Raw genomic sequence first — 23773 nt, 5'->3', positions numbered from 1 at the left:
CCTGCAGCCTCTCAGTTCCTTCTTATTGCCCGTGGTGGTCAGTCAGAGCACTTCTGTCCCTTGCTACACCGGGAGAGTCCACAGCACCTCCGCCGCATACTGCAAAGGACCAGGCTAAGGCTCCCCTTGAGGGCAAGCCCACCGGAAAGGCCTCGCACAAATCAGATGTGTGACACGGGTCTCCGGAGCCAAGACAGAGCCAGAGGTCTCCACGTTCTTGGTTGCCACGTCAGCCCAGGTCTCTGGCTAGTCGCTATGAGTCCCCAGCACTGCACTCTTGATCTCTGTCATCGCGCTGAGATTCACCCAAGCATTGTTGATCACCCTGGTACCAGTTCTCGTCACACTGTTGGTCACCATCACTGAGACCTCGAGGGCACTCCATGACGCAACGTCGCTTCCCCTACCCCCAGCACTGGTCAGACTGGTCCCAGAACTGGCCTCCGGCAGCAATAATGAGCCTTCAGATTCAAGCCTCCACAGCCCTGCCCTGGTCGTCGCAGGGAGACAACTTTGCGGGCTCAGAGGCACAATTTAGTCCCTTGCTCAGACAGCATGAGTGGGCTCCAGAAGGCATATTAGCAGCATTGGTGCCAACCTGGCACCAAAGCCAGTGGCTGTCCCAATGGCTGTATTGGAACACATGGAGCTTTCCTGTCATGCCGGTGCCCCACTCCTGCCAGCCCTCGATTGCCGCATCAGACAGACCACAGGCAGAACCCTCAGCACTTGCGGCACCTGGCTTAGTGCAGGACATCCTGGCAAACGCCTCATATGAGGAGCCAATACCCACCCCAAGGCCACCCTCCCTGGTGGGTGGAGACACCATCGAGGCCCCCCTGGCCACCCAGTCATCTTCCTCCTTCCCGGACAAAGTGATAGCGGAACCATCCAGAGCTAGTCCACCGGAAGATTTTTGCGAGAATCAGACTCTGCTCCACAAGGTGGCAGCTAACTTGGGCCTCAAAGTGGAGGAGATGGAGGAGCAGACAGACACGCTTTTTAACGTGCTCTCTGCGTCCGCCCCAACCCAGGTTGCTATCCCGGTTCACAAAAAGCTCCTGAATATCGCCAAGGCTATTCTCCATCCTGCTCACCTCGAAAAGGGCAGAAACAAGTACTTTGCTCCTGCAAAGGGGTTCAAGTACTTATATACTTATCCGCCATTGGGTTCATTGGTGGTATCAGTGGCCAATGAACGGGACAAACGGGGGCCCACCAGTTCTACCCCTAAGAATAAAGAGGTGAAAAGATTTTTTCTACGGCTAGCCTCCAGTTTCGGGTGGCAAATCACCAGGCTGCTACAATTTTAACTTGTGGGGCTCTCTCCTCAAGTTCAAGGATTCTATGTCCCAGGAAGCAGCCCAGGAATTCGCCACCCTGGTGAAGGAAGGGACTGTGGCAGCTCGGTGCTCTCTCCAGATGGGCCGGGACGCCGCCAGTTCCACTGCCCAAGAGGTCTTCTCAGCAGGCACAGTTCCTGGCTCCAGATCGCCAGCCTGTCACAGGAGATGCAGGCCTCGATCCAGGACCTTCTGTTTGATGGTGTTGGCCTGTTTTCTGATCAAATGGATGGTCGTCTGCACGGCCTAAAGGACACAAAGGCGACCCTCTGTTCCCTGGGGATGCACATGCCTCAGTCATCTAGGCAGCCGTTCTGGCCTCCCCCACCTCCCAGTCAGTGGCAGCCTCTACAGGGGCCAACGAGGAAAAGGGACACTGGGTTCAACCGCCACCGCCCTTCATCGTTCCAATCTCCTGCAGACCCTGGCCCAGCAAAACACCAGGGGGGCCAGAAGTGCTCATTTTGAGGGTGCATTCGGGAGCGACGCATCAGCCAACTGCCCGGATCCTTCCCGCCCCTTCCTCAACCACCTTTTCTCTTACTGCTTGGCCTGGTCATGGGTTACCTCGGACCGTTGGGTCCTGGACATAGTGGCTCGGGGCTACACCCTGCAATTTTTGACCACTCCTCCTTCCTGCCCCCCCTTCCCCATCCCTCTTCAGGGACCCTTCTCACGAGCAACACCTCGTTCAGGAGGTCAAGAACCTGCTACACCTCGGGATATGCAAGGAAGAGGATTCTACTCCCGCTATTTCCTAATCCCAAAGGGAAAAGTGGGGCTCAGACCCATCCTGGACTTGCAGGGCCTCAACAAGTCTCTGTTGAAGTTGAAGTTCCATATGGTATCCCTGGCCTCCATCATCCCTTCTCTGGATCCGGGGGACTGGTACGCCACTCTTGACTTAAAAGACACTTACTTTCATGTCTCTATCTTCCCGGGGAACAGATGTTTCCTGCGCTTTATAGTGGCAGGGCGCCACTTCCAGTTTACGGCGCTGCCCTTTGGCCCATCCTCAGCCCCCAGAATGTTCACGAAATACGTGGTGCTGGTGGCGGCTTACCTGAGGCAACAAGGGGTCCAGATTTTCCTGTATCTCGGCGACTGGCTCATGAAAGACAGGTTTCTGGAGTAGGTCCAGAAGAGCCTTGATCTGGTGCATTCCACCTGCAGTGACCTGGTCTTCTAATAAACACAGAAAAATCCATGTTAGCACCGGTTCAACACTTAGATTTCATCGGTGCGGTTCTCAGTTCCAGGCAGACCAGGACTTTCCTGCCAGAAACACGTTTTCGAACCATGTCTGACCTGAGCATCCACATTCAGAGCCAACCTCTCACCACGGCCCACACGTGCCTGTGACTGATGGTGGCCACGTGCACCTATGTGGTAAGCCATGCCCGGTTTCATCTGAGGCCCCTACAAACATGGCTGGCCTCGGTCTATATTTCCAGCAGGCACCCCTTGGGTGCCGAGCCATGTCCTCTCTTCGCTCTACTGGTGGCAGGATCCCAGGTCGGTGCTTCAGGGAGTCCCCTTCGTGACCCCGGAACCCTCACTCCCCTTGGTCTCGGACATGTCGGACCTGAGCTGGGGGGCCCATCTGGGTGACCTCAGCACCCAGTGCCGTTGGCTGCAACATGACCTAGCCCTTCATATCGATGTCAGGGAATCAGAGAATCATAGAATATCAGGGTTGGAAGGGACCTCAGGAGGTCATCTAGTCCAACCCCCTGCTCAAAGCAGGACCAAGCCCCAACTAAATCATCCCAGCCAGGGCTTTGTCAAGCCTGACCTTAAAAACTTCAAAGGAAGGAGATTCCACCACCTCCCGAGGTAACGCATTCCACCCTCCTAGTGAAAATTTTTCCTAATATCCAATCTAAACCTCCCCCACTGCAACTTGAGACCATTACTCCTCGTTCTGTCATCTGTTACCACTGAGAACAGCCTAGATCCATCCTCTTTGGAACCCCCTTTCAGGTAGTTGAAAGCAGCTATCAAATCCCCCCTCATTCTTCTGTTTCTCAGACTAAACAATCCCAGTTCCCTCAGCCTCTCCTCATAAGTCATGTGTTCCAGTCCCCAATCATTTTTGATGTCCTCCGCTGGACGCTTTCCAACTTTTCCACATCCTTCTTGTAGTGTGGGGCCCAAAACTGGACACAGTACTCCAGATGAGGTCTCACCAATGTCGAATATCGGGGAACGATCACGTCCCTCGATCTGCTGGCAATGCCTCTACTTATACATCCCAAAATGCCATTGGTCTTCTTGGCAACAAGGGCACACTGTTGACTCATATCCAGCTTCTTGTCCACTGTAACCCCTAGGTCCTTTTCTGCAGAACTGCTGCCTAGCCATTTGGTCCATAGTCTGTAGCGGTGCATTGGATTCTTCCATCCTAAGTGCAGGACTCTGCACTTGTCCTTGTTGAACCTCATCAGATTTCTTTTGGCCCAATCCTCTAATTTGTCTAGGTCCCTCTGTATCCTATCCCTACCCTCCAACATATCTACCTCTCCTCCCAGTTTTGTGTCATCTGCAAACTTGTTGAGGGTGCAATCCACACCATCCTCCAGATCATTAATGAAGATATTGAACAAAACCTGCCCGAGGACCAACCCTTGGGGCACTCCACTTGATACCGGCTGCCAACTAGACATGGAGCCATTGATCACTACCCGTTGAGCCCGACAATCTAGCCAACTTTCTATCCACCTTGTAGTCCATTCATCCAGCCCATACTTCTTTAACTTGCTGGCAAGAATACTGTGGGGACCGTGTCAAAAGCTTTGCTAAAGTCAAGGAACAACATGTCCACTGCTTTCCCCTCATCCACAGAGCCAGTTATCTCATCATAGAAGCCAATTAGATTAGTCAGGCATGACTTGCCCTTGGTGAATCCATGCTGACTGTTCCTGATCACTTTCCTCTCCTCTAAGTGCTTCAGAATTGATTCCTTGAGGACCTTCTTGATGATTTTTCCAGGGACTGAGGTGAGGCTGACTGGCCTGTAGTTCCCCAGACCCTCCTCCTTCCCTTTTTTAAAGATGGGCACTACATTAGCCTTTTTCCAGTCGTCCGGGACTTCTCCTGATCGCCATGAGTTTTCAAAGATAATGGCCAATGGCTCTGCAATCACATCAGCCAACTGCTTTAGCACTCTTGGATGCAGCGCAACCGGCCCCATGGACTTGTGTTCATCCAGCTTTTCTAAATAGTCCCGAACCACTTCTTTCTCCACAGAGGGCTGGTCACCTCCTCCCCATGCTGTGCTGCCCAGTGCAGTAGTCTGGGAGCGGACCTAGTTCGTGACCTTGTTCCACTTCTTGTAAGCTTCTTTTCTGTGTTTAAGATCAGCAAGGATTTCACTGTTAAGCCAAGCTGGTCGCAAGCCATATTTACTGTTCTTTCTACACTTCGGGATGGTTTGTACTTGTAACCTCAATAAGGATTCTTTAAAATACAGCCAGCTCTCCTGGACTCCTTTCCCTCTCACGTTATTCTCCCAGGGGATCCTGCCTATCAGTTCCCTGAGGTTGTCAAAGTCTGTTTTTCTGAAGTCCAGACGTGCCAGGCTTTCCTGCCTTGCCCAAAAGGCAAGATGGTGCAGATCCTGATGGACAATACTGCCACAGTGTGTTACATCAACAGGCAGGATCGCACTAGGTCTTCAGCCCTTTGTCGGGCTCAGCCTTTTGGACTTTTGTGTGTGGCACAACATTCATTTGGTGGTTGCCCACCTGCTCAGTACCAAGAACATCCTGACGGATCGCCTCAGCAGGACCTTCTCATCTCACCACGAATGGTTTCTCCACCTGGAGGTGGTCATCCTAGTCTTCTGAAGGTGGGGGACTCCAGACTGAACAGGAAGTGCCACATGTTCTGTTCTCTGCAGGGCAGGGACAAGGGCTCCCTGTCAAATGCCTTCCTGATCCCTTAGTCGGGAGCACTCATGTATGCCTTCCCGCCGGTGCCACTGCTCCACAGGGTCCTGCTCAAGGTGAAACGATACCAAGCTTCAGTCATCCTCATAGCCCCGGCGTGGCCTTGTCAGCACTGATTCGCCATGTTCCTGAGCCTTTTGGCAGCCACCCTGTTGCAGCTGCCTCTTTGTCCCAGAACCACGGCAATCTGCTGCACCCGAACCTGGTGGCACTGCACCTGACAGCTTGGTTCCTGCATGGTTGAGCAGGGAGGAGCGGCAGTGTTCCACCAGTGTCCAGCAGGTCTTGCTGGGCATCAGGAAGCCCTCCACCAGGGCTATCTACATATCGAAATGGAAGCGGTTCACATGTTGGTCTATGGATCACTGTATCCAGGCGGAGAAGGCCCCTCTGCAGGATGTCCTAGACTATTTGCTACACCTGAAGCTCCAGGGCCTGTCGCTGTCCTCGATCAGGGTGCACCTGGCGTCTATTTCAGCTTTCCACCCTCTGTTTCAAGGAAGGTCGGTCTTCGCCCATCCCATAACGGCGCGGTTTCTGAAAGGTATGGAGTGCCTTTACCCACATGTCCGAGTCCTGGTCCCTCCTTGGGACCTGAACCTATGGTCTCTAGGTTCACGGGGCCCCCCCTTTGAGCCCCTGGCTTCCTGCTCCCTTCTCCTGTTATCCTGGAAGGTCTCCTTTTTGATTGCTATAACTTCAGCCCATAGGGTGTCTGAGATCAGGGCGCTCACGTCAAAGCCCCTGTGTACGATCTTCTTTAAGGACAAGGTCCAACTGCGTCCACCACTGGCCTTTCTGCCCAATTCATCTCCCAGTCCCACACGAGTCAGGACATATATCTTCCAGTCCTTTACCCGAAACCTCATGCGATGGATGAGGAGCGCAGGCTGCACACCTTGGATGTTAGGCGGGCTCTGGCCTTCTACATAGAGAGGACGAAGCCATTCCCTAAGTCTATGCAGCTCTTAGTTGCTGTTGCAGACCGAATGAAGGGTTGTCCAGTGTCCACCCAGAGGATCAGCACCAATGTGGACACAAGAACAAATGGGTATAAACTGGCCACCAGGAAGTTTAGACTTGAAATCAGACGAAGGTTTTTAACCATCAGAGGAGTGAAGTTTTGGAATAACCTTCCAAGGGAAGCAGTGGGGGCAAAAGATCTATCTGGTTTTAAGATTCTACTCGATAAGTTTATGGAGGAGATGGTATGATGGGATAATGGGATTTTGGTAAGTAACTGATCTTTAAATATTCAGGGTAAATAGGCCAAATCCCCTGAGATGGGATATTAGATGGATGGGATCTGAGTTACTATAGAAAATTCTTTCCTGGGTATCTGGCTGGTGAATCTTGCCCATATGCTCAGGGTTTAGCTGATTGCCATATTTGGGGTCGGGAAGGAATTTTCCTCCAGGGCAGATTGGAGAGGCCCTGGAGGTTTTTCGCCTTCCTCTGTAGCATGGGGCATGGTTGACTGGAGGGAGGCTTCTCTGCTCCTTGAAGTTTTGAACCATGATTTGAGGACTTCAATAGCTCAGACATGGGTGAGGTTTTTCATAGGAGTGGTGGGTGACATTCTGTGGCCTGCGCTGTGCAGGAGGTCGGACTAGATGATCAGAGTGGTCCCTTCTGACCTTAGTATCTATGAATCTATGAATAAAAAGAGAATGGATTCTGCTGCTGAGGAAGTCAGTCTAACAGATGCTGCAGACTGTGGGTGAGAGTCTAAGGCCTTCAGAGAGGCTGTAGATTCCCATTGCTCTTGCCGTCCTCCCCATCTTCTGTCTCCTTACTTCTCCTGCCCTGCCTATTTTTCTCACTCTCTCTTAATCCAACTAGGGCAGCAAGGGATACCCTGCTGGGCACACTACCTTCCTTCCCTGAATCCAGCCCATGGGCAGTGCTCAAGCTGCCCAACTCTGACACTGAGCATTAAAATGGGGTCATTTGCTCTTTCTGAGTTCCTTTGATTCAGCCCCCCTGCCACCAGAGCTTTGGCGAAAGGCTATGTCTAGCAGTCAGCCATGTCCCTGGTGCTGGGGCAGGCAACTGGGGAGAATGATTGGTGCCTGATGCTCACTGCCCTCTACTCTTTTCTCTTCCAGTCACCTGAAGCAGTTGGCAGTCTCAGATACGTGGATGACACAAATAGCACAGGTAAGTTACTGACCTAGCAATAGGGAGCCATACAACTCCCACCTCCCCACATCAACCCTCCTAGCCACAGTACTGGGGAGTTCACAGAGCACTGACAAATCCAGTTTGTTCTGCTGCCTGAAGCAATCTCCTGTTTCTGTCCCATTCTAGATTGAACCCTCCAATCCAGCAGCACTGAATTGTGGGTAGGATTTTTCTGCATTGTGGCTGGATGATGACTGATTTGTTGGGAGTAGTGTGTAGTGAGCATGCCTCCATTTGTTCCTGTCCTCTGTCCTGAGGCAAAGGGTGGGAGGGTCTGGCCTCCTGCAGCTGATGTTGGTGTGCAGTGTGCATGCCCCAGTATGTCCCCTGGGACTATCCTAGGTGGGAGTGGAGAGCCTGGCTGCCTGCAGCAGGGAATGGGAGGTATGTGGTGAGTTGCAGGGCATGAGAAGATTTGAGAACCAGGGTTCTTCTTCGAGTCTGTGTGCGTGTACATGTACCACATGCACATGGGCTCAGAATCTTTGGCCAGCATGCACTCTGCATGGTTTTTTTTCATTTCATTTTCACACAAAAAAATTCTGTCTTTCTCACTTTTGCTTTTGTGGTGCCTTGCGCCAGTGGTGGTCTCAGAGTATTACAGCTTTAAGCCCTGTCCACCATGCAATGCACTTACTCCCCATGATTGAGCACAGTTGGTGTCTCTTCAGTCTGGGTGACAGCCGTGTCCCGGACCAGTGCTCGGTGGATTGGCCTTTCTCCCCCAGGGCTTGTTTTTCCTGTAATACTAAAACACTTCCTCCTGATGTGATCCATTAGAGGAGCACTGGATCCCAAAGGAAGTCCCTCTGACTAATAAAGGCACTCTCTCCTCACAGGTCCCCTTCAGTCAGTGTCCTGTAATTAGGGATTTGACTCCTAAGGCCAGGTGTACACTTTCACTTACATAGGTATAACTTATGTCGCTCAGCGGAGGGAATAAGACGCCCCCCTGAGTGACGTAAGTTACACCGACCTAAGCACCAGTGTGGACAGTGCTACCTCTCCCAGAGATGGATTTATTATGCCAATGGGAGCGTAATCAGACACGCTACAGAGGCACAACTGTATTGATGCAGCTGCGCTGCTGTAGTTCCTCTAGTGTAGACTAGCCCAAAGACTACCATGACTAAGTGCCTACAGCCCCCTGTGTTGACATTCGTCCATTCCTTAAGAGAAGTTTGGCACTGGCAGGGAGCCTGGCACTGAAGCCCGGTACTACCTCCATCTTGAGGAAGGGCAGATTGGAGCTCCATTCCCGGGAGGTTCTTGGCACTGACCTTCTTACCCAGAACAGGATAGGACAGAGAGACCACAGAAGAGCCATAAACGCCGTCTATCCAAAATTGTCAGGTCTTGGGCTTAATCATGCTGAAAAGTCTAAAATGACTGAGTCCTTCAACTGCTCAGATCTGAGGAAAATGAAATCCACCCCAACACTGAAGCCTGGTACCGATTAACTCTCCTTGTTGCCAAGCAGTCAGTAGCAAAATTGGCACCCACAGTGGAGTCCTTGAGAGGTCTGGCAGATGTAACGCACATGTTGAGCCCTCCATACCAATGGCAGTCCCAATATGTCAAGTGCCACAATACCTGATCCTACTACCAACAATCTCTCACCCTTGCTTAGAGAGCTCAACACCACCTGTAGAGCATGACCAGTTCTTGTCTCCTGCCCATTCCTTTTCCCCTGAATTAAGCAGGGAACCACCACCAGTTCCTTGCCTGCTGGCTAGACCTACATCATCCTCTCATTCTCCAATCCCTGATCACAGAGAACCCCTCCTAAATATCTCCCTCTCATTCTACCTTCTTCTCCATGAGCTTTCTTAGTCTTCTCCATGAGCTCCATCTCCTCCATGGTCTTACCCCTTCAGTTTCCACCTGGGCCTTATTGGGTGTTTTGGGATCCCCCTTCTAAGCCCTCTTGAACTTGTTCACCTTCCTGTTCTTCTTTAAAGAACGCAGATCTAATTCACTAACTAGGTCTGTCCCTTGTCCGCCCAGTGATATGGGTCTCCATAGAGAGCGAGAACCAGAACAGGAGGAGGATGAAGATAGAGAGCAAAACAGGGAAGAGGATGTTACTCTGGGAGCCTCAAGAGCTTCCTAACCGTTTCCCTCCCATGTCTTCGAAAGTCATCACTGGACAAAGCAGTGACATCCACCCCAATTCCTGACTCAGGTGACTTCTAGGCTAGGTTTGCTGTGAAGTATATCAGACTGATTAGACTCGTAGACTCATAGACTTTAAGGTCAGAGGGGACCATCATGATCATCAATTCTGACCTCCTGCACATTGCAGGCCACAGACTCTCACCCACGCACTCCTGAAAAAGACCCCTAACCTCTGGCAGAGTTACTGAAAACCTCAAATCGTGATTTATAGACTTCAAGTTACAGAGAATTCAGCATTTACACTAGTTTAAACTTACAAGTGATCCATGCTGCAGAGGAAGGTGAACCCTCCCCTCACCCCTCCTCCCAGGGTCTCAGCCAATCTGACCTGGAGGGAAATTCCTTCCTGACCCCAAATATGGTGATCAGTTAAACCCTGAGCATGTGGGCAAGACCCACAGCCAGACACCTGGGAAAGAATTCTTTGTAATAACTCAAAGGTCCATCCAGCTCAGTATCCTGTCTAATGACAGTGGCCAATGCTAGGTGCCCCGGAGGGAGTGAACCTAACAGGTAATGATCTAGTGATTTCTCTCCTACCATCCATCTCCACCCTCTGACAAACAGAGGCTAGGGACACCATTCCTTACCCATCCTGGCTAATAGCCATTAATGGACTTAACCTCCATGGATTTATCCAGTTCTCTTTTAAACCCTGTTATAGTCCTAGCCTTCACAACCTCCTCAGGCAAGGAGTTCCACAGGTTGACTGAGCGCTGTATGAAGAAGAACTTCCTTTTATTTGCTTTAAACCTGCTGCCCATTAATTTCATTTGGTGGCCCGTAGTTCTTATATTATGGGAACAAATAAATAACTTTTCCTTATTCACTTTCTCCACACCACTCATGATTTTATAGACCTCTATCATATTCCCCCTTAGTCTCCTCTTTTCCAAGCTGAAAAGTCCTAGCCTCTTTAATCTCTCCTCATATGGGACCCGTTCCAAACCCCTGTGGTGGAAAATTAACCACGTGTTGTGTTTGGATCAGAACGGGCCTGAGGCTCCTTTATTGATTACAAGCGCAGTGGGGGGTAACAGCTCAAAGTAGCTGCCCCCTGATGCAAAGCACACACAGCTTTTTAAAGCTTAAAATCACAGACAAATTACACATACTTCCGTATTAATTACCTTATTTGGAATAAATTAACACTAGTCAAAAGCAAAAACAAGCGTCTCCCCCACTAAGCCCCTCTTGTTATTCACTGTCCGTTCTTTTGCAGTCAGCGACCTTTCTAACACAACTGTTGCAGCTATATATTTCATAAGCTTGACTATTGCAAATTTGTTCTGTCCCCAAACCACAATTGGTCAAGCACACTTGCACCAACTGCGTTTTCCCTTATTTGGCATATAATGTAAGCTTTTAACAGTTGTTCTGCCTTATTTGGAATTCAGCAAAACAAGCTTTTCCTGTTATTGACAGGTTTGTTCTTTTGCGGTTAACGGTCTTTCCTAATTTCTAGCTGCTATGGTTACATTTCTTAAGCCATGCTGTTGTAACTGCCCTACAATGGAATTTTCCTCACCCTCTTCTTATGCTCTGTATACACAGTTAGCTTGACCAAAGTTTTAGGCCTATAAGTTTAGGCCTGCTAGATTTTTCCTCCACACCCCTAATCATTTTAGTTGCCCTTCTCTGAACCTTTTCTAATGCCAGTATATCTTTTTTGAGATGAGGAGACCACATCTGTACGCAGTATTCAAGATTTGGGTGTACTATGATTTATATAAGGGCAATAAGATATTCTCCATCTTATTCTCTATCTCTTTTTTAATGATTCCTAATATCCTGTTTGATTTTTGACTACCGCTGCACACTGCATGGACGTCTTCAGAGAACTATCCATGATGACTCCTCTGATGGTTAGAAACCTTCATCTAATTTGAAGCCTAAATTTGTTGATGGCCAGATTAATATCCATTTGTTCTAATGTCCACGTTGGCACTTAACTTACATAACTCCTCTCCCTCCCTGATATTTATCCCTCTGATTATTTATAGAGAGCAACCATATCTCCCCTCAGCCTTCTTTTGGTTAGGCTAAACAAGTCAAGCTCTTTGAGTCTTCTCTCATAAGGCATGTTTTCCATTCTTCAGATCATCCTAGTAGCCCTTATCTGCACCTGTTCCAGTTTGAATTTACCTTTCTTAAACATGGGAGACCAGAATTGCACACAGTGTTTCAGATGAGGTTTCACCAGTGCCTTGTATAACGGTACTAACACCTCCATATCTCTACTGGAAATACCTCGCCTGATGCATCCTAGGACTGCATTAGCCTTTTTCACAGCTGCATCACATTGCTGGCTCATAGTCATCCTGTGATCAACCACTACACCCAGATTTTTCTTCTCCTCTGTCACTTCCAACTGATACAGCCGCAGCTTATAGCAAAAATTCTTGTTGTTAGTCTCTAAATGCATGACCTTGCACTTTGCACTATTAAATTTCGTCCCATTTCTATTACTCCAGTTTACAAGGTCATCCAGATCATCTTGTATGATGTTGAGCTACCCATTATATAGGAAAAAGCTCACAAACTTTTCAATATTCTCCATCTGACTTTCCCATGCAGTTGGCAATGCTAATCCATAAAGGGACATTAATCATTCATTCATAGATTCACAGAGCCTGTGAAAGACCTTTGGAAGATTCTAGCCTTCTCAGTTCTCTCAAATATTGTAGTTATGAAGAGGTATCAAATCCCTCAGAAAGGGTTTAAGAATTTCTACTCCCATCCATGCCCATGGTCCTTAATGAGTTCTGTAGTTGAGGAAAAATACAAATAGGCTGAAAAATGCAGTCATTTCCAAAGATAAGGACCCCAAGAGACATAACCTCTTAGGCAGGACCTCTTTGGCTTCTCCAGCTAAGGATAGACAATTCTTCTCCATCCATCAGCTCAGCAGCGACAATTGGTCTGAATGAAATCTTTCCATCACTTTTCGTCTTGCACAGCTTTGTTCGTCTTTAAATCTTTTTGTTCCATGTTATTCTTCACCAAGTCTATCCAATGCATCCACAGTCTTCTACTATTTCTAGTTCCTTGTGCTCCGGTATGTATCGCCAATTCTGGTATCCTTTCTGGTCCCTTCTCGACATGTGTCCAAATCACCACAGACATCTTTCTTGACTCTTCTGTAACAGCCTTATTTCTTGCCCTAGCCATTTTCTTACCACTCCATTTTTTATTTTCTGCAGTCTTGACACTCAGTTATTCCCCTTAGCCTATTAATCTCTGCAGTCAATATCTTACATTCATTGGCTTTCCTGCCACTCCAACATTCCCACCCATAAAGTAGTATCGGCATTACAGTTGTCTTATATACGCTATTTTCATTTTTATCTAAATGTCTTTAAGTCTTTCTGGTCCTGCAGTTTTCTGAATGCAGTAGTAGCTCATCCAGTTCTTTTTATGTCATCTTCACAATTCCTGTTCTTCTATACTAGCCCTCCAAGCTACGCTTGTTTTTCTACTTGTTCCAGTTGTCTCCAATTTTGATCTTTACCTCTTCCTTTTGTCTTCCAATTACCATAACTTTTGTCTTCTCTGTGCTGATCTTCAGTCTGAATTTTCCTGGTTTACCTTGTCAGTTATTCTTTGTAAATCCACCTTTGTCAATGCTAGGAGGCTGAAAACTAAGATCTATGATGTTGACAAATGGGAAGAACCAGATCTCAGAAAAAGAATATTGTGCAGAAAACCATCACTTTGTGACACATTTTGGGGTTACCCAAGGTGTCTGGAGTGACCACAAGCTTACAGAGTGAGAGAGACTCATTTGTGCACACCTGGGGAAATCCTCTCTCAACTTTTTTCACAAACTCAGCCATCAATTCCCCTTCTGCTTCAGGGCCACCTTCCCAGAATCTTTGATAAGATCCAGAGGGCCCCCACTTTTTCCCATAAAGGAGGTCAAGTGGGATGAATCCCATGACTGTTGGGGCACCTCCTGGTGAGACCATAACAAATAGGGCAACATTACATCCAAGTCACTTGCCCTCCTGTTCTCATACTTTTTAACATAGAGTTTAAGGTCCCCGTGACTAAGAGGTTTTTGGGTGATATGGGGCAGATCTCAATTGTTTTGCCCCACACATCCTCCATAACTCTCAAAATAAGTGGGACATGAAATTTGAATCAAGATCTGAGAAGATCTCTTTTGGAAAGCTCACCCTGCTAAATATGGTAAAGAGTGCATCTGCAACTGTTCCAGCTTCCACGTTTGACAGAGCAACCACTTCCAGATATCTGGAGGCAAAATCCACCACAATATAAATCTTTTGCCCTTTTGGCATGGCCTGGGTAATGGCCTGATGAGATTCAGGATGATCTTATAAAACCCTTCTTTAGTCACTGATAAAGGATTCAGTGGAGCTGTATGGAGACCTGTGGCCTTTTTCCGCTTTTGACGCAAGTCGCAAGTTTTGTAGTACTCCTTTACTTAATTCTGGATATTTGGCCAGTAAAAGTTTTTTCTTAACCTCTCAAAATTCTTTGTTCCTAGGTGATTGGCTAACTGGCAATGGTAGGCTAGCAGCAGTAGCTCCACATGATGCTTTGTGGGTACTATTAGCTCCCTGTAGGATGGCATCTATTTTTCCCCACTGGGGCTTCCCTGTACATTTTGCCCTCCTCCCTAAACCTTCCCCTGCTCTCTTTAATTGGGGCACTATTAGAATGTTTTCCCAATGAGGTTCTGCACTTTGTTCAGTAGCCAACTTCCCTTAGCTTTTGCTTGCACTGAGGGCTGACTCCTCACCCCCCTCCACTGTGGACATATCATCATTCACTGCTGCTAAAGGTTCAGAGGTCTCCCCTTCCCCTTCAGCTGCCTCCCCCTCTACAGGATTCATCCTCTCTCTTGCTCTGGGTCACAATATTAACAGCCCAATGCAGTGAAAAAATAATTCCCCACCAATACTTCCACAGGTATATTATGGAGAACACCCACCTTCAACCTTCCTACTCTAGTTCGATGTGAACCAAAGGCATGCTGAATTCAGATTTTCCCCAGGCAAGGAGCGTTACTCTCTCCCCGGAAGCATATCAGATTCCTTAATCATATCCTTCTGACAAGTGTGATCTGGGCTCCTGTGTCCTTACACACTTGGCACACCCTGCCATTTACCCTGGCGTCTTTAATAAACTCTTTGTCCACCTCCAGGAGGTCAGACTGCACAAAATTAACTGGGAGCTCCTCAGATATCCTTGGGGGTTCCAGAGCAAGGGTAGCCTCATTAACCTGGGCAGTCTGGAGTTGGTGTCTGGATTCAACATACATATTTGCTCCTTTATCTTTCCAGGTGTCGAAGTTAAGCTGACTGGTCTGTAATTCCCTGAGTTGTGGTTATTCCCCTTTTTATAGATAGATTCTATATTTGCCCTTTTCTGCTTCTCTGGGATCTTTCCCATCCTATATGAGTTCTCAGAGAGAACCCTAACCCTAGTCACTAATGGTTCAGAGATCTCTTCAGCCAGTTCCTTAAGTATTCTAGGCTGTATTTTGTCAGGTTCTGCCAACTTGAAGACATCTGACCTGATCCCTACCCCATTTACACTGATATTCACTATGTTAATCCTCCAATCACTGCTAATTTTTTTGGTTAAAACTGAAACAAAAAAGGCATCTAAAACTTAGACTGTTGCTGCATTTTCTATCATTGTCTTTCCCTCATCAGTGGGTAATGGGCCTACCCTGTCCTTAGTCTTCCTCTTGCTTCTAATGTATTTGTAAAATGTTTTCCTGTTACCTTTTATCTTCCTAGCTAGTTTAAGCTCATTTTGTGCCTGGCCTTTCTATTTTGTCCTTACATGCTTGTGTTGGTTTTTTAATATTCATCCTTTGTAATTTGACCTACTTTCCACTTGTTTCAGAGTAGCAGCCGTGTTAGTCTGTATTCGCAAAAAGAAAAGGAGTACTTGTGGCACCTTAGAGACTAACAAATTTATTAGAGCATAAGCTTTCGTGAGCTACAGCTCAAGTGAGCTGTAGCTCACGAAAGCTTATGCTCTAATAAATTTGTTAGTCTCTAAGGTGCCACAAGTACTCCTTTTCTTTTTCCACTTGTTGTATGACTTGTTTATGAGTTTCAGGTTACTGAAGATCTCTTGGTTTAACTAGGGTGGTCTTTTACCATATTTCCTATCTTTTCTTTGCATTGGGATAGTTTTCTCTTGTGCCCTTAATAATGTCTCTTTAAAAAACTACCAACTTTCCTGAACTCATTTTTCCCCTAGACTTGTTTCCCACTGAATCTTACCTACCAATTCTACCAATTCTCTGACTTCGCTAAAGTCTGCCTTCTGGCAGTCCATTGTCCTTAGTCTGCTGTTTTCATAGAATCATAGAAGATTAAACTTGGACAAGACCTCAGGAGGTCACCTAGTACAACCCGATGCTCAAAACAGGACCAACCCCAACTAAATCATCCCAGATAGGGCTTTGTCAAGCCAGGCCTTAAAAACTTCTAAGGATGGAGATTCCACCACCTTCCTAGTAACCCATTCCAGTGCTTCACCACCCTCCTAGTGAAATAGTGTTTCCTAATATCCAACCAAGACCTCCCCCACTGTAACTTGAGACCATTGCTGCTTCTTCTGTCACCACTGAGAACAGCCTAGCTGCATCCTCTTTGGAACCCCCCTTCAGGTAGTTGAACGCAGCTGTCACATCCCCCTTCACTCTTCTCTTCCACACACTAAATAACCACAGTTCCCTCAGCCTGTCCTTGTAAGTCATGTGTTCCAGCTCCCTGATCATTTTTGTTGCCATCCGCTGGACTCTCTCCAATTTGTCCACATGCTTTCTGTAGTGGGGGGTCCAAAACTGGACACAATACTCCAGGTGTGGCCTCACAAGTGCCGAATACAGGGGAATAATCACTTCCCTTGATCTGCTGGCAGGGCTCCTACTAATGCAGCCCAATATGCCATTAGCCTTCTTGGCAACAAGGGCACACTGCTGACTGATACCTAGCTTCTTGTCCCCTTTAATCCCCAAGTCCTTTTCTGCAGAACTGCTGCTTAGCCAGGCAGTCCCAACCTGTAGCAGTGCATGGGATTCTTCCCTCCTAAGTGCAGGACTCTGCACTTGTCCTTGTTGAACCTCAACAGATTTCTTTTGACTCAATCCTCTAATTTGTCTAGGTCACTCTGGATCTTATCCCTACCCTCCAGAATATCACCTCTCTCCCCAGTTTAGCGTCATCCATGAACTTGCTGAGGATGCAATCCATCTCATCATCCAATCATTAATGAAGATGTTGAACAAAACCGGCCCCATGACCGAGCCCTGGGGCACTCCAGTTGATAGACATTGAGCCGTTGATCACTTCCTGTTGAGCCCGACAATCTAGCCATCTTTCTATCCACCTTGTAGTCCATTCATCCAGCCCATACTTCTTTAGCTTGCTGGCAAGAATACTGTGGGCGACCGTATCAAAAATTTTGCTAAAGTCAAGGTATAACATGTCCACCGCTTTCCCCATATCCACAAAGCCAGTTATCTCATCATAGACAACAATCAAGTTGGTCAGGCATGACTTGCTCTTGGTGAATCCATGTTGACTGTTCCTGATCACCTTCCTCTCCTCCAGGTGTTTCAAAATGGATTCCTTGAGGACCTGCTCCATTATTTTTCCAGGCACTGAGATGAGGCTGACCAGTCTGTAGTTCCCCGGATTCTTCTTCTTCCCTTTTTTAATGATGGGCACTATGTTTTCCTTTTTCGAATCATCCGGGACCTCCCCCGATTGCCACAAATTTTCAAAGATAATGGCCAATGGCTCTGCAATAACATCAGCCAACTCCCTCAGCAGCCTCGGCTGCATTGCATCTGGTCCCATGGACTTGTGCATGTCCAGCTTTTCTAAATCGTCCTTAACCTGGTCTTTCACCACTGAGGGCTGCTCACCTCCTCCCCATACTGTGCTGCCCAGTACAGCATTCTGGAAGCTGACCTTGTTTGTGAAGACCAAGGCAAAAAAAGCATTGAGTACTTCAGCTTTTTCCACATCCTCTGTCACTAGATTGCCTCCCCCATTCAGTAAGGGTCCCACGCTTTCCCTGACCTTCTTCTTGTTGCTAACATACCTGTAGAAAACCCTTCTTGTTATCCTTCACATCCCTTGCTATCTGCAACTCCAATTGTGCCTTGGCCTTCCTGATTACATCCCTGCATGCTCGAGCAATATTTTTGTACTCCTCCCTAGTTATCTGTCCAAGTTTCCACTTCTTGTAAGCTTCCTTTTTGTGTTTAAGCTCACCGAAGATCTCTTTGTTAAGCCAAGCTGGTCACCTGCCATATTTGCTATTCTTTCTGCACATCGGGATGGTTTGTTCCTACACCCTCAATAAGGTTTCTTTAAAATACAGCCAGCTTTCCTGGACTCCTTTGCCCCTCATATTAGCCTCCCAGGGGATCCTGCCCATCAGTTCCCTGAGAGAGTCGAAGTCTGCTTTTCTGAAGTCCAGGGTCTGTATTCTGCTACTGTCCTTTCTTTCTTTTGTCAGGATCCTGAACTCGACCATCTCATGATCACTGCTCATAGACTCATAGATATTAAGGTCAGAAGGGACTATTATGATCATCTAGTCTGACCTCCTGCACAACGCAGGCCACAGAATCTCACCCACCCACTCCTACAATAAACCTCTCATAGAATATCTCACGTATGTCTGCGCTACTGAAGTCCTCAAATCATGATTTAAAGACTTCAAGGTGCAGAGAATCCTCCAGCAAGTGACCTGTGCCCCGTGCTACAGAGGAAGGCAAAAAAACCCCAGGGCCTCTGCCAATCTGCCCTGTAGGAAAATTCCTTCCCAACCCCAAATATGGCGATCAGCTGAACCCCGAGCATGTGGGCAAGATTGGCCAGCCAGATACCCAGGAAAGAATTCTTTGTAGTAACTCAGATCCCATCCATCTAACATCCCATCACAGGCCGTTGGGCCTATTTACCATGAATAGTTAAAGATCAATTAATTGCCAAAATCATGTTATCCCATCATACCATCTCCTCCATAAACTTACCGAGTTTAATCTTGAAGCCAGATACGTCTTTTGCCCCCACTGCTTCCCTTGGAAGGCTGTTCCAGAACTTCACTCCTCTGATGATTAGAAATCTTCATCTAATTTCAAGTCTAAACTTCCCAATGGCCAGTTTGTATCCATTTGTTCTTGTGTCCACATTGGTACTGAGTTTAAATAGTTCATCTCCCTCTCCGGTATTTATCCCTCTGATATATTTATAGAGAGCAATCATATCTCCCCTCAACCTTCTTTTGGTTAGGCTAAACAAGCCAAGCTCCTTCAGTCTTCTTTCATAAGACAGGTTTTCCATTCCTCGGATCATCCTAGTAGCCCTTCTCTGCACCTGTTCCAGTTTGAATTCATCCTTTTTAAACATGGGAGACCAGAACTGCACACAATATTCCAGATGAGGTCTCACCAGTGCCTTGTATAGTGGTACTAACACCTCCTTATCTCTACTGGAAATACCTCGCCTGATGCATCCCAAGACCGCATTAGCTTCTTTCACTGCCATATCACATTGGCAGCTCATAGTCATGCTGTGATCAACCAACACTCCGAGGTCCTTCTCCTCCTCTGTTACTTCCAAGTGATACGTCCCAAGTTTATAACAGAAATTCTTGTTATTAATCCCTAAATGCATGACCTTGCACTTTTCACTATTAAATTTCATCCTATTACTATTACTCCAGTTTACAAGGTCATCCAGATCCTTCTGTATGATATCCCGGTCCTTCTCTGTATTGGCAATATCTCCCAGCTTGGTATCATCCGCAGACTTTATTAGCACACTCCCACTTTTTGTGCCGAGGTCAGTAATAAAAACATTAAATAAGATTGATCCCAAAACCGATCCCTGAGGAACCCCACTGGTAACCTCCCTCCAACCTGATAGTTCACCTTTCAGTGTGACCCGCTGTAGTCTCCCCTTTAACCAGTTCCTTATCCACCTTTCAATTTTCATATTGATCCCCATCTTTTCCAATTTAACTAATAATTCCCCATGTGACACCATATCAAACGCCTTACTGAAATCTAGGTAAATTAGATCCACTGCATTTCCCTTGTCTAAAACACCTGTTACCTTCTCAAAGAAGGAGATCAGGTTGGTTTGGCATGATCTATCTTTTTTAAAACCATGTTGTATTTTGTCCCATTTACCATTGACCTTAATGTCCTTAACTACTTTCTCCTTCAAAATTTTTTCCAAGACCTTGCATACTACAGATGTCAAACTAACAGGCCTGTAGTTACCTGGATCACTTTTTTTTCCTCTCTTAAAAATAGGAACTATATTAGCAATTCTCCAGTCATATGGTACAACCCCTGAGTTTACAGATTCATTAAAAATTCTTGCTAATGGGCTTGCAATTTCATGTGCCAATTCCTTTAATATTCTTGGATGAAGATTATCTGGGCCCCCCGATTTAGTCCCATTAAGCTGTTTGAGTTCCTCTTCTACCTCAGATATGGTAATATCTACCTCCATATCCTCATTCCCATTTGTCATGCTACCATTATTCCTAAGATCCTCATTAGCCTTATTAAAGACTGAGGCAAAGTATTTGTTTAGATATTGGTCCATGACTAGATTATCCTTAACCTTCACTCCATCCTCAGTGTTTAGTGGTTCCACTTCTTTCTTTGTTTTCTTCTTATTTATATGGCTATAGAACCTTTTACTATTGGTTTTAATTCCCTTTCCAAGATCCAACTCTGCTTGACTTTTAGCCTTTCTCACTTTATCCCTACATGTTCTGACCTCAAAAAGGTAGCTTTCTTTGCTGATCCTTATCATCTTCCACTCCCTTCAGCCCCCAACTAAAACCTCTCCAATGCATCATCAAGGATCTACAACCTATCCTGAAAGACGATCCATCACTCTCACAGATCTTGGGAGACAGGCCAGTCCTTGCTTACAGACAGCCCCCCAACCTGAAGCAAATACTCTCCAGCAACCACACACCACACAACAGAACCACTAACCAGGAACCTATCCTTGCAACAAAGCCCGTTGCCAACTCTGTCCACATATCTATTCAGGGGACACCATCATAGGGCCTAATCACATCAGTCACACTATCAGAGGCTCGTTCACCTGCATATCTACCAATGTGATATATGCCATCATATACCAGCAATGCCTCTCTGCCATGTACATTGGTCAAACTGGACAGTCTCTATGTAAAAGAAAAAATGGACACAAATCAGACGTCAAGAATTATAACATTCAAAAACCAGTTGGAGAAAACTTCAGTCTTTCCGGTCACTCGATTACAGACCTGAGAGTGGCTATCCTTCAACAAAAAAACTTCAAAAACAGACTCCAACGAGAGACTGCTGAATTGGAATTAATTTGCAAACTGGATACAATTAACTTAGACTTGAATAGAGACTGGGAGTGGATGAGTCATTACACAAAGTAAAACTATTTCCCCATGTTATTTCTCCCCCCCACCCCACCCCCACTGTTCCTCAGATGTTCTTGTTAACTGCTGGAAATAGCCTACCTTGCTTGTCACCATGAAAGGTTTTCCTCCTTTCCCCCCCCCCCTGCTGCTGGTGATGGCTTATTTTAAGTGATCACTCTCCTTACAGTGTGTATGATAAAACCCATTGTTTCATGTTCTCTGTGTGTGTATATAAATCTCCCCTCTGTATTTTCCACCAAATGCATCCGATGAAGTGAGCTGTAGCTCACGAAAGCTTATGCTCAAATAAATTTGTTAGTCTCTAAGGTGCCACAAGTACTCCTTTTCTTTTTGTGAATACAGACTAACACGGCTGCTACTCTGAAACCACTCCCTGTATGCTTTCTGCTTTTTCTTAATCACCTCTCTGAGATGCTTCCTCCTCCAGCTTGGTCTGCAACACCTGCCTATGAATTTTTTCCCCTTTCTTGGGATGCAGGCTTCCGACAGCTTCTGCAGCTTTGACTTGAAGTAATCCCAGGCTTCCTCTGCCTTTAGATCCATAAATTCTTCAGTCCAATCCACTTCCCTAACTAATTTCCTTAATTTTTGAAAGTCAGCCCTTTTGAAATCAAAAACCCTAGTCGCAGATTTATTTTTGTTTATCCTTCCATTCAGTTTGAACTGAATTAGCTCATGATCACTTGAACCAAGGTTGTCCCCTACAACCATTTATTCTATGAGGTCCTCACTACTCACCAAAACCAAATCTAAAATGACATCCCCTCTAGTCGGTTTAGAAACTACCAGTTCTTCCCTGTTTGTGAGCAGCAGGTCAAGAGGATCACGGCCCTTAGTTGGTTCTTCCAGCACTTGTACCCTGAAGTTGTCCCCAACACTCTACAAAAACTTTCTGGATTGTGCTCTGCTGTATTGCTCTCCCAGCAGATGTCAGGGTGATTGAAGTCCCCCATGAGAACCAGGGCCTGCTATCTGGAAACTTCCATTGTCTGGAGAAAGCCTCGTCTACCTCATTCTCTTGGTCTGGTGGTCTATAGCAGACGCCCACCACGACATCACCCTTGTTGCTCTCGCCTCTAAACTTAACCCAAAGACTCTCAACAGGCTTTTCTCCAGTTTCATACTGGAGCTCTGAGCAGTCATACTGCTCTCTTACATATAGTGCAACCCCTCCACCTTTTCTACCCCGCCTGTCCTTCCTGAACAGTTTATACCCATCCATGACACTGCTCCAGTCATGTGAGTTACCTCATCAAGTCTCTATTATTCCAATCACATCATAGTTCCTTGATTGTGCCAGGACTTCCAATTCTTCCTTCTTGTTTCCCAGCTTTCTTGCATTTGAGTACAGGCACCTAAGATAACTAACCGATCGCCCTGCTTTCTCAGTATGAATCAGGAGGCTTCCCCTTCTGCACCATCCTCTTTATGTTTCCTCCCGGTATCTCACTTCCCCACTTACCTCAGGGCTTAGGTCTCCATCCCCTGGTGAACCTAGTTTAAAGCCCTCCTCATTAGGTTAGCCAGCCTGCCTGCGAAGGTGCTCTTCGCTCTCTTCATTAAGTGGATTCCATCTCTGAATGGGGGAGGCAACCTAGTGACAGATGATGTGGAAAAAGCTGAAGAACTCAATGCTTTTTTTGCCTCGGTCTTCACAGACAAGGTCAGCTCCCAGACTGCTGACTGGGCTGCACAGTATGGGAGGAGGTGGTGAAAGAACAGGTTAAGGACTATTTAGAAAAGCTGGATATGCACAAGTCCATGGGGCTGGATCTAATGTATCTGACGGTGCTGAGGGAGTTGGCTGATGTGATTACAGAGCCATTGGCCATTATCTTTGAAAACTCGTGGTGATCAGGGGAGGTCCCAGACTATTGGAAAAAGGAAAACATAGTGCCCATCTTTAATAAAGGGAAGAAGGAGAATCCAGGGAACTACAGACTGGTCAGCCTCACCTCAGTCCCTGGAAAAATCATCAAGAAGGTCCTCAAGTAATCCAGTTTGAAGCACTTGGAGGAGAGGATGGTGATCAGGAACAGTCAACATGGATTCACGAAGGGGAAGTCATGCCTGACCAACCTGATTATTGTCTATGATGAGATGACTGGCTCTGTGGATATGGGGAAAGTGGTGGATGTGATATATCTTGACTATAGCAAAGCTTTTGATACGGTCTCCCACAGTATTTTAGCCAGCAAGTTAAAAGAGTATGGATTGGATGAATGGACTTTAAGATGGATAGAAAGCTGGCTAGATCATTAGTCTCAACGGGTAGTGATCAACAGCTCGATGTCTAGTTGGCAGCCAGTATCAAGCAGAGTACCCCAGGGTTTGGTCCTGGGGCCAGTTTTGTTCAACATCTTCATTGATGATGGGATGAATTGCACCCTCAGCAACTTCACAGATGACACTAAGCTGTGGGGAGAGGTAGATATGCTGGAGGGTAGGGAGAGGATCCTGAGTGACCTAGACAAATTGAGGGATTGGGCCAAAAGAAATCTGTTGAGGTTCAACAAGGGCAAGTGCAGAGTCCTGAACTTAGGACAGAAGAATCCCATTCACTGCTACAGGCTGGGGACCAACTGGCTAAGCAGCAGTTCTGCAAAAAAGGACCTGGAGATTACAGTGGATGAGAATCATAGAATATCA

General features: G+C 46.8%; 1 protein-coding gene across 32 annotated transcripts in view; it reads left to right on the top strand.

Annotated features, from left to right (window-relative positions):
- Nucleotides 1-23773, top strand: part of SCRIB (scribble planar cell polarity protein) — a 247753-nt gene that overhangs the window by 219490 nt on the left and 4490 nt on the right. For 27 of the 32 annotated variants that reach the window (XM_043507163.1, XM_043507169.1, XM_043507165.1 and 24 more), the window contains one exon: nucleotides 7402-7453. The exons of 3 other annotated variants lie outside the window; for them this stretch is intronic. In XM_043507163.1, coding sequence (XP_043363098.1) covers nucleotides 7402-7453 — 52 coding nt within the window. Of the gene's footprint in view, nucleotides 1-7401; nucleotides 7454-7603; nucleotides 7639-23773 lie in introns of all 32 variants that reach the window. 2 more of the 32 variants (XM_043507167.1, XM_043507168.1) reach the window with 2 other exon arrangements.

The sequence above is a fragment of the Dermochelys coriacea genome, chromosome 2 (assembly GCF_009764565.3).
Source record: "Dermochelys coriacea isolate rDerCor1 chromosome 2, rDerCor1.pri.v4, whole genome shotgun sequence".
Lineage (NCBI taxonomy): Eukaryota > Metazoa > Chordata > Testudines > Dermochelyidae > Dermochelys > Dermochelys coriacea.
This window is presented reverse-complemented; position numbering and strand designations above follow the sequence as displayed.